This window comes from Zingiber officinale, chromosome 1B, assembly GCF_018446385.1.
Source record: "Zingiber officinale cultivar Zhangliang chromosome 1B, Zo_v1.1, whole genome shotgun sequence".
Taxonomy (NCBI): domain Eukaryota; kingdom Viridiplantae; phylum Streptophyta; class Magnoliopsida; order Zingiberales; family Zingiberaceae; genus Zingiber; species Zingiber officinale.
This window is the reverse complement of record NC_055986.1, coordinates 145,150,081-145,162,180: the sequence shown is the minus strand read 5'-3', so window position 1 is coordinate 145,162,180 and position 12,100 is coordinate 145,150,081. Positions and strand designations below refer to the sequence as shown.

At 40.0% G+C, this 12,100-nt stretch overlaps 1 protein-coding gene across 2 annotated transcripts; it reads right to left on the bottom strand.

Moving 5' to 3' along the window:
* Positions 1 to 4,340: 4,340 nt before the first annotated feature.
* On the bottom strand, positions 4,341 to 11,366 carry LOC121983490. 2 transcript variants are annotated; one of them, XM_042536347.1, is made up of 3 exons: positions 11,235 to 11,366; positions 9,612 to 10,934; positions 4,341 to 5,493 (listed from the first exon to the last, which is right to left on the bottom strand). In XM_042536347.1, exons 2-3 carry the CDS (start codon positions 9,888 to 9,890, stop codon positions 5,356 to 5,358), a joined length of 417 nt encoding a protein of 138 aa, XP_042392281.1. In that variant the 5' UTR covers positions 9,891 to 10,934; positions 11,235 to 11,366; the 3' UTR covers positions 4,341 to 5,355. The 2 variants fall into 2 exon arrangements, with proteins under 2 accessions (XP_042392281.1, XP_042392280.1); XM_042536346.1 differs by having other exon boundaries at positions 9,612 to 11,366.
* Positions 11,367 to 12,100: the final 734 nt, after the last annotated feature.

The window sequence follows — 12,100 nt, the reverse complement described above, 5'->3', positions numbered from 1 at the left end:
TGGCGACATTGAAGTGGTTAAAGGATATCTAATTTTTGAACCTGATCCTTTATCCTTCTCCTGAACAACAGTGAACTCACTGGAAGTATATCGAGGCAGAGGACGGACGAGGGTGCAATCCCAACGATCCTGGATTCAAGCAGAATCCGTTATATTTTGCTGACTAGTTCATTTTGCTCAGTTTTACTGCATGACTATGAGGATGAACATCGACCGCAATGGCTGTTACAGGAGAATCAAGAGAGCTCTGATACAATTATACAAATGCAAGGTTATACATGACACAACCCTTCATATTTATATTGTAGTTGTGCAATAGAGTGGCCTGTTGCTGTTTGGTTGGGTATCGAAGAGTTGGAGAGCCATTTTGTGGACGGCAGCACTCACTGCAGGGTGAGTGGGTGTGGAACCTTCGGCCCTCAGGATATTCAAATTAAGGAAAAAGGGCAAGATCATGGAGATCAAGGAAGTGAAGATTACCAATTATAGAGCTATAGCTCCGAAGCATCCATAAACTTGTCTTTATGGACTAAACATGATTCTCTGGTCTTAATTGTAGATAGCTACTAAGAGAAGTTTATGGGATCCCATGCTGTGATATTTACTCAAGGAAAGTTTATAGCGGTCGTGTTATTTAATATGGTGATTAAGGAATTGGAAATCTACAAACTAAAGCAAGAAAATTTAGAGATTTGCAAATATAAGATCTCCAACTTATGAACAACGAGAACAGAGGATTATATACATCTGAAAATGCTATCTATTTGATTGATCAGGATCAGGATCTGGATCAGGATAATGGATGGTTCTAATAACTCATGATCTGGTTTGTGCCTAAATCTCCAATTCATATATTTGCCAAAAATTGACAAATTTTTGCACACGCATAGTCAAAAGAATCATCTACGCTGATACTTAACTTGCAAATAAGATCCACAGCTAAAGTACTAGAAAACCCCAATTCAAAGTGGATGAGAGTGAATAATGCAGCTAAAAGAAGCCAATTTTTTTCGGTGTAATCAATTGTATCCCTTTTGGAGTTTTATGCAAGGCTTTGTTTCATGTATGTCCAATTGTTATCCAGATATTTACGATTCTATTCACAATTATCGTGCATTTATAGAAAATTTTTCTTTAAATGAGACATACAATCAAGAAATGTTGGACTTCTGAGCCCTCCGCCGCGAACACTTTCCGATTTATCCTAGCGGCCAAAAAAAACTTTTATAGGACCAGATCAATCATCCAAATTCGATATTACATGATCCGATTAATCATTTTTTTTAATTGTATCATAATAAATCCAACTTTTAAAGAAAGGAGCAAAATATTCACGTAAGAAGACTAGTTACACTTGCTATATTTTGAACCAATCTTTGTCCTATAAATGTGATCGAGTAATAGATTAATTGTCATTTTTAATCTATTGGATCCTGAAAAGATGATACTTTAGACAGGTAGCTCAGATGTTGACTAAGAAGACTTTGACTTGAAAGAAAAAGGAGCTTCTTCTTCCTCTTTGAGCACACCAAAAAGAGCAAACAAAACGTTAACATCAAAACTAGGGAGGGGTCTTTGACAAAGGCCCTCCAACACTCAAGTTAGTTTCTTGACCGAGCAAAAAATGAAGAGATGAACAATAGATATATGTGTGTAGCAGAGCGTAAAATATAGCGCGCCGCGTAAACATACTTCGCTAAGGAAAAGAACCCCTTTATATACTGATACAGTGCATGGTCGTGGGGTCAGTAAGATGATGTGGTTAGAAGTCAAGACCACAGGATGGTCAGGAGTCAAGCTTACATGTAGGTCAGAAGTCCAGCCTTCGTGGCTGGTCAGAAGTCCAGCTTACGTGGAGGTCAAAAGTTAAGTTTACGTGGCTAGGGTCAAAATCTCAGCTGACAGGACGGTCAAAGGATAGGATTATAAGTCGGATAAGAGCCAGCCCTGATAGCGATCAAGGACCGGGCCCACGGGCCAGGTACAGCTGAGGACTGAGCCTACAGGCCAGGTAAAGGTAAAGGAAAGAAGGCCTCTGGCGCAGAACAGACCTAGCGTACAGGTCGGAACGTACATGGTGTGGATAACAACGAACAGAAATAGGTCGGGACACAGACCTGGCGTACAGGTCGGAACGTACATACCGTGAATAATAGCAAACAGAAGCAGGTCGAGGAACAGACCTGGTGTACAGGTCGGAACGTACATGCCGTGGATAACAGCGAACAAAAACAAGTCGGGACACAGACCTGGGTGTGCAGGTCGGAACGTGCAAGTCATGGATAACAGTAGACGAATGCAGGTCGGGAAACAGACCTGGCGTACAGGTCGAGCGTGCAAGCCATGGATAACAGCAGACGAAGGCAAGTCGGGACACAGACTTGGGCGTGCAGGTCAGAACGTACATGTCGTAGATAACAGTGAACAGAAACAGGTCGGGATACAGATCTGGCGTACAGGTCGGAACGTGCATACCGTGAATAATAGCGAACAGAAACAGGTCGGAGAACAGACCTGGCGTACAGGTCGGAACGTACATACCGTGGATAACAGCGAACAAAAACAGGTCGGGACACAGACCTGGGCGTGCAGGTCGGAACGTGCAAGCCATGGATAACAGTAGACGAATGCAGGTTGGGAAACAGACCTGACGTACAGGTCGGGACGTTCAAGCCATGGATAACAGTAGACGAAGGCAGGTCGGGACACAGACCTAGGCGTGCAGGTCGGAACGTACAGGCCATGGATAATAGCGGACAGAAGCAGGTCAGAATACTGACCTGGGCGGGCAGGTCGGAACGTACAAGCAATGGATAACAAGTAGAAGCAGGTCGGGATACCGATCTGGGCGTGCAGGTCGGAACGGACAAGCCATGGATAATAGGCAGAAGCAGATCGAGATACAGACCTGAGCGTGTAGGTCGAAAAGGACAAGCCATGGATAATAGCAGACAGAAGCAGGTCGGGAGACAGACCTGGGCGTGCAGGTCGGAACGGACAAGCCATGGATAATAGCGGACAGAAGCAGGTCGAGATACATGCATGACGTATAGGTCGGGACGTACGAACCATGGATAACAGTGTACAGAAGCAGGCCGGAGTACATACTATGAAATGCAGATCGAGCGTCCAGGCACTACAGGACAAACAAGCCAGGGAATCGTAACTGCTTGTCAGAGAATAATCAGTGTCAGGGAATATGCTAACAGTCGGAGCTCATTACTCCTTTGGTTATGTCGTCCGCCTATGATGAGGTGCCGCGTGTCATTCACCGCCAGACAAAGCCTGACAGCCGACATTCCCTGACACCCGTCAGACCCCAGAAACATCCGTTGCAGTATAAAAAGGGATGCTTTGTCCCTTATGCAGGTACACTCACTCGTCATTTCTCACTAGTCTTTACTTTTCGTCATTTCTTTGTGTTTTCTGGGGAAAAGTACCTGACTTGAGCGTCAGAGGGCTTGACTCAAGGACTTTTTCCCTGGTTTCTGGTCTCTAACGACTCGTGGGCTCGTTTGAGTGTGCGCAGAGCCGCAGTGTCATCATCCTAATCATCTTCCTTTGTCATCCGCCCGTGCGAACCTTTCCGAGGGGTGCTAGGTAGATCCGACGCCGCCGCGACTTTCCGTCAACTTCCAGTACATCAAGGCTCACCTTCATCCGACTCAGCTTCCGGACAGGATCATATACCATCTCTCATAACCTTCGGAATCATGAGGTGGCAAAGAATGCCGAGTGTCAGAGATTGTCGAGTAAGGAAATATATACAGTCTGAAAGATGTACAATCACCATCCGAGGAATCTTCCACTATCCGTATGTGCACCCCTTTTATAACTTACGCCATTAATGTGACGGTTGAAGGAATATGCTGTCATAATGTATCGGATGATGAAAAGTGTAAAGTCACCTTCGAAGAAGGTTTCATTGAATCCCCATGTTACAATAGAAGAATATTCTCTAATAAATTATTATTACTCCCTGATAGGTTGTTGTGTTTTTCTGACAATATTATTCCCTGAATATATATCTCAGCCGAATCTCTAGTCGACCGATTGTGTATTGTACCTAGGAGTGGGCATAATTCGGTTCAAACTGGAAAAAATCGATCGAACAAAAAAAATTCGATTTTTTTTGTTCGGTTTTTTTGGTGTTTCGGCCGGTTTCGGTTTAAGTTTTTTAAATTTCGGTTATTCGGTTCGGTTTACGATTTTGACTCCCAAAAAATCGAAAAAACCGAACCGACCGTATTATACTTAAAACATTATTTTTATGGATATTGGATCATACAAGTGGATTAGTTTCTAATCATTTATAATATAATAGCTTATTTACAGTGATCTCTATAGTAATGCAGAAATCCCAGTACTACACATTGGCATCACATAATAAACAGAATAAATGCACAAAAGAAATCCACCGAACATTACCAAAACGATATTTTCACCCTAGTTCACTTCATATTTAGATAACAGAAACAACCAGCCAAATGAATCCCAGCATTAATTTCACAGCCAACAGACTTTAACCAGCTTTTCTTTAAAAGAAGCAGGCAAGCAGCACCCAACAGCAAAACTGAGGAATTCAACAGCAACAACAGCTCAACAAAATCTCAATTTACCGGCACGCAATCACGCATCAAGAATAACACCAAATAACAGCAACCCATAGTGGCAATTACACCAAATTCAGCAATTTAAAACCCTCACATAACTTCTGTAATCAATGCTCTTTGTAGACACAAAGCAGCTCCAAATCACTTGCACCGAATAACAACAATTTACCACACCTAGCAAACATTCACAGCTTAAAATTTCTGCAAATAAAACCTCCATCACCACCGAACTTAGCATCCAAATAACCATAGTAAAGCCAGCTACATATCCTAATATCCACTAGATAAAGCACTTCAAATATTACAGCAACTTGCCCTCCATCATAAAAGAACCCTCAGTATCTTAGTATAAATTCCAGGAAATCAACGACACAAGATAATATCAATAAGAAGAAAAAAATGTTCCATAAAATACTCCCTTAGTAATAAGGAACACTAAGAATTCCACAGCCAATCACATTAATTCCTCCAAATCTTGCACATTACCAAATCACAAAGAAAACTTGCCCAGCATGTCTACTTAGCAACCCACAACTATCTTTTATATTCTATACACAGCAGCCTTGAAATAAATACATCATTCATCTCTAAAAAAACTCCCATCGACCACATAACCTTTTTGAAGACTTCCAAACTGAAATACACAAGAGCAAAAAAACCATCGGATCCAAAAGAATTCCATAAAAAATTCCAGCCTGACAGAAACACCAAATTCACAATAATCATTCAAGAATTCTGCTCTTTATAGCCACAGGTTCAAGTCTCCAATCTTCATTCTAACATGGTTTTGAAGAAAACCGAATATATGGAAGGCCACTCTTATCCAAATTGCAAATTCCACGAAGCTCCTTATCAATCTCATGATTATAACATATTCTATCTGTATACAGATCAAGAGGAGCATTCAATATCCATCATCCACAAGTGAAATAAACGTTTGATTAGCAATATGATCAGTTGCTGCATTAGCCTCTCTATACACATGAGAAAACCATACCTGATACATACAAATAATACATTTGATTTTACATATCAGATTACGCCATTCCCATGAAAAATACGAAGCTGATAGAATTTTCAAAGCTATCAAAGAATCAGACTCCAGCCAAATCGGAAAGAACTGTTTTTCTACACATAATTCCAAGCCTTTAAGGATTGCCATCAATTCTGCCCTAACATTTGACCCCCTTCCAATTAGTCCATACTTTACCATCATAACATTACCACTATGGTCTCTTATAATAACTCCAAAAGAAGATTAGACCTGGATTCCCCTTTGAGCACCCGTCCGCATTCAACTTGAACCAACCAACCTTTGGTTTCTTCCACGTCACCACTGAAATAGTATTAACAGTTCTTGGTTTCACTAGCAACCCCAAGTTTCGAGCCACCATAATAAAGCCCTTCCAATGCCATGGTTTAATGATCCCCGCAGCTATACTAGAAATAATATACTGGGAAACATTCCAAATGATCTTTTTAGCTACCATTCTTATCCCACGATGCTTAGCATCATTTCGTGCACACCATAAAAACCATATAATCAAGAATGGGATAGCCTCCCTAACATGACCACCATAGGACCAAGACCGGCCACTTCTCTAATTTTCAAAAACCAAAAACCTATCAACTCCAAACAATTGAGCAAAATACCTCTACACTTCTAATGCAATCGTTCCATGATAAAACAAATGATTCCAAGACTCCACAAAATCACAACAATAACATTTTGAAGCTAGATAAACTCCCCTCCTTTGCAGCACTTCATCCACAGGTAAACGTTTCCTTAGGAAACGCCAAACAAAAATAGAGATATTTGGGAAAATAAGCTTACTCCAGACTGCTCTCCAAACTGCTTGCTGTTGCCCAACTCCAGCCTGTTGCTGGTCTTTCCAGATACCCTTCCAAGCAGTTTTCATAGTAAACTTTCCATTCAAAGATGGCTTCCATACTATACAATCCCTAACACCATTTTGTACAGCCTGTTCCACATTTTCTGCCTCACCAGAAATTCCCCCAGGCAGAGCAACCTCCTTAATTTCATCAACAATCTGTTCCGGCACACAACTTTGAAGCTCATTTACATTCCAGCCCAAATTACAAATAAAATCAACAACTCTGCTATCAGGATTGCCAACAATTGGACAAAAAAGATGGAGAGGACCACTATCCAACCAATTATCATACCAGAAATTAATTTCACCATTTCCAATAATCCAACCTATATTATTCTCTCCATAATTCCGTAACTTCACAAGCCGACGCCAGCATGGGGAAGCATTTCTTTTTAAAGGAACCACACATGGAGAAGCACCACCACAATATAACTTAGACATATAAATTGCCCAAAAAGATTTTTGCTCCCTAAATCGAAACCAAAATTTCAAAGTAAACGCCATAGCAGCATCCGAGAGCCTTCGTATCCCCAATCCACCTTCCAATCTTGGTCTACAAATATCATCTCAACTAATCCAATGTGGCTTCTTATTAGAGCCCAAAGAACCCCAAAAGAAATTGGCAAATATCATCTCTAACTGATGAAGAATGGATAAAGGAGGGAGCAAAACCTACATTAGATAAAGAGGCACCGAACACAAAATACTTTGAATAAGCATGAGCCGACCTCCATGAGAAAGCCTAGAGAGGTTCCAACCAAGTAGCCTTGCCCTCACTTTCTCTAAAAGAGACTGAAAATAAATTGTCTTTCGATTACCAGAGAATATTGGCACACCCAAATACATGATCGGAGCAATACTTTCCCTAAAACCTGAAATACTTGCAATCTGACCCCTTCTATCAGTAAAAATCGATTTTGAAGGATAAAAAGAACTTTTGGCAACATTTATAGATTGGCCTGAAGAAGCCATGTAAAAATCCAAAAACTTTCGAATCCTTTTAACACAATTTATCGAGCCATTCATCAAAGTTATAACATCATCCGCATAAGCTAAATGAGAAATCCTCATAGTACATCCAGATTCAAAAAAATATTTGAGAATATTTAATAAATAAGCCATCCAAACCTCTTGATAGAAATTCCGCCATTATAATAAAAAGTAAAGGAGAAATAGGATCACCTTGTCTTAACCCCATTTTTAATTGAAAGAAACCAGACAGCTATCCATTAATTCTCACCGAAAACCAGCAATCACTAATACATCTCTTGATTATATCAATAACCTTGTCAGAAAAAACAAAAGCAGCCATAACTCTAAACAAAAAACTCCATTGGATTATATCATATGCCTTAGCCATATCCAATTTCAAAATTAAGTTCCCTCCTCTAATATGATAGTTCAACTTATGATTGAATTATTGTGCTAACAAAATATTATTAGAAATTAATCTTCCAACCACAAAACCACTCTGTGATGGAGATATAATTTTATCCAACATCAAGCTCAACCTGCTTGCCAACAATTTAGATACAATTTTATTAGAAACATTACATAAACTAATTGGTCTAAACTCTTGCCAACACTGCGCAATGTCAACTTTAGGAATAAGCACTATTGTAGTTGCTGCCATGCCTTTAGGGAGAGAACCCCCTTGAAAAAATTCTAAAATAGCTTGGTGCAGATCCTCCTTTATAATATCCCAGCAGGCCACATAAAAAGCTGCAGAAAAACCATCCGGACCAGCTGCGCTGTCTTCACTTATCTCCCATACCACTCGTTTCAGCTCCTCAATAGATGGTAATGCTGACAAGACTTGATTCTCTTCCAAACTCACTAACTGTGGTATGATGTCCATACCTACAGGGTCACACACAAAATCCTCCCCTGTTAATAGGTCTTCAAAAAAACGAACTCCAGAAGTCTGGATAAGATTATTATCCTCCAAACAAACTCCATCCCAAATCCTGAATATTCGGCTTGCCATCCTCCTTTTCCTTACCAAATTATGGAAAAATTTAGTATTCCCTTCACCTTCTCCGAACCATTTCATCGCCGCTTTTTGTTTCCAAAACATTTCTTCCATATCTAATATATGAAACAAAGAAGCTTGACATTTAGCCATATAAATTTTATTCTCCATCGTTGGAGAGCGATCAAAAGCCTTTTCTGCCAACTCAAAATCCTCTTCAACCTTTTTAACATTCTCAAAAATATTACCAAATACCTCCACATTCCACTATTTCAAATGTGCCTTCAACCTTTTAAGCTAAAATTGAAATTTCTGAAGTCCAAAACCTGAACACGGTAACATCCAATTCAATCGTACTGTAAGAGAAAAATTATGGTGTTTAATCCACATTTTCTGAAACCTGAATGAATCCCTTGGCATAGTAAAGCTAGGGAAAGAGATATACAAAGGGCAATGATCTGATGCTGCCCTACTTAAATGCTCCGCCCTTACCATATGTTTTTGGTCTCCCCAATATGTTGATACCAAAACCCTGTCCAACCTCTTCCATACTTTGCCATTTGTCCACAAGAATCTATCACCCACAAATCCAACATCTAGAAGTCCAGCTAACATAATAAAATTATTAAATTCATTTGTGGCGCCAGGCTTAGCAAGAGACCCTGCCGAATGCTCAATAATATCTTAAATTACATTAAAATCTCCACCTACTAGCCAAATCTCATCCATTTCCGGTTTAACAGCCAGAACATCATCCCATAGTTTTCTTCTATCAACTCTATCACACTTCGCATATACATCAGTTACCAATATAGATATAGGAAAATTAGGAGAGCAGATTCTAAGATGCAAAAACTGATCATTATCCATCAGCACAGTACAGATTATTGAATAATCATACAAAAACCAAATCTTACCAGAGCAATTAGAAATAGCACCATCAAAACCCAATCTTATAGTAATAAAATTAGCATCAAGTGGAATAAATGGTTCCAAAATTCCCATAAAATTAATATGATGAACCTTCTTCAAGTAAAGTAATCTCCTAATAGAAGCATTATTCCCTATCCCTCTTATATTCCATATTAAGCCAGCCATTTAGGAAATAGAGGAAGAAGGAGCTTTACCTACCTGAGCCTTACTTCTTGTAACCATTCGGCTAACTCCAGGTGGTTTGTACATTGTAGAGGTTTTCCAAAGAGGGTCTTTCACATTAGAAGCCAGCGGAAAAGATGAAGACCTCTGTGAATCCACTGCCTCTCCATAATCAGAATCATCCTCATCCTCAAACGACTTAGAAATATCATTTCTTTCAACTTCATCCTTCGGATTCACCCCAGCCATATCAAAAATCCCAGAACCAACAGCTGCATTATAAGCTTCAGTCCTGGAAATAGAATTATCATCCATTTCCTGTAAACTTGCCAAACCAGCTGGACTAGCTTGATTCTATAAAGCAACCACACTTCCTCCTGCTGAAACCTTGTGCCCTGGATTTATTACAATATGACCCTTTCCATATAAAACCTGTGTAGCCAATTTAGACCCTGTAGTCTCCTTCAGAATTGGCACCTTCTGATTTTGAACTAAAGAACTACCTCGATTGTCTTGTACGACCTGTTGACATGCCTCCTTTACTGAAAAACCAACAACAGTTTTACCCTTATCCCTCCTTATTCCAGCCTTTAATGTATTGATCTGATTAACAGCAGGAGCCGGATCTAAGACAGCAACCAAGTGAGCATCTAGCTCATCTAACTCTTGTTCTTCAACGTCCAACATTTTCTCTACCAATTCATGCTTCCCCTCTAATTCACCCATGTCTCCTCTACATCCAGAGTCCACATCAACCACTGCTTGCTCAACCACTTTTTTTCCTCCTCCAAATCAGCCAAACAATAAAAACTGTTTCCCTGAGCTTTAACAAACTTAGACTTAGTAGCTTGATCTTTTGAAATACCTTTCTTTTGTATCCAAACTTGCTTTTCAACCCTCTGAACATTACCATCCAGTGCCTCAATAGGGAGCTCAGAATCCACCTTTTCTGTAAAAGCTGCATTCCTATTGTTTAACTTCTCCCTTAGATCCTCACCACCAGATTTAGGTCCCAATGTGGCAATGCCGGACCCCACCCTGCTGATTTCCCATTGTTTCCACTTGCATAACATTCCTCAACCGAATGGCCCAGATGCAGACACTGAACACAGTTACTTGGATGTTTCTCAAATTCCACTCTTTGTAGTCTCTTTTCCTCACCTATACCAATCCAGAAGTCTTCGATCTTTGGTTTTAGCAAGTCAATTTCCACACACACCCTTGCTACAGATAGTCTCAAGCAGTCTGCTGTAGCTTCATCAATTTTAATTGGCTTCCCTATGATGCTGGCACCAGAAAAAAGCATAGCCTTGCTGAACATATGAAGTGGAAGATCTGGAAAGTGTATCCACACTGGAACTACAGAAGATCCAACAGTATATGAGAAATATGGCGTACATTTGAAGATTCTCAAAGGCACACCTCCAATAAACCGCACTCCTTTAATCCATACCCGAGCCATATCCTCACTCGATGTGAGGTGCATAAAAACATAGCCAAATCTAAGAAATCGGATATTAAAGAAGCTTGAAAGACCAAGATTTTGAAAAGCTTGGAGAACCACCGCATAAGGAGGGCGAGAACCAGAAAATTTTCCAATCAAAGAGAACTCAAATGGTTTGGCCAACGATGAAACTTCTTCTTCCGTATAGAAAATACCTGGCTTATTATTATAGATGATCGCAGGTTTGAAATCCTCTCCAACGCCCTCAAAGTTCTTCTTAGATGCGCGGGGGGAGAGTGGTGAGCCGGTCAAGAAATTCCTATCGAGCCAGTTGAAAATTCGATTCAACGTAGTGCTCTCCCCTAATAGAATCAGACCGGCTTAAATCACCAATTCTTGATTGAATATGTTTGACGACCGGTCCAGGATTAGGACAAAAGAAAATGCAATTCCACATTGTTTAAAATAAAAATGTTCTTACCTTCAGACCAATGAGAACTCCATCACTTTTCCCTGTTTCAAAACTTTACAAGGTAAAAAAATACAGACTCAAATTATCAAAATGTGAATTATATGGGAAAACCATGTTGCTCCCTAATTATTTATTTATTTTGAAGTATCAGCCTCGAGTTTTAAGATCATCAAGATTCGATGCTCCCCAGAGTTTAAAAAATCTTGTCCTTTTAGCCACCAACCACCAACACTGAGCGAAATGACAACCTGCAGACATGCAATCTCATTCATTGAAATTAGAAAATTAAGTCATCATAGCTCCATTATCTCCGGCCAGGGATCATTTCAACAATTTTAAAAATATGGGGAGGGAATTTCAAAAGCAAGTAAATCTTAGGGGGTAAAATGAAAATTCCCTAAATATATATACCTGTTCGAATAGCATGCTGATCACTGTAAAAATTAGGGTTCGCATCAGCAGTAGGATGATTGCTGTAGGCATAGAGACTGGTGTCGTAATTGATTCCAATGAAATTGAATGATCTTTTAAGCATCTGGGACTCGTTCTTAGTGAACGTTGGCAACCTATCTTTTACATTAGTCCTCATGCTTGCAGGGTAATCCCCTC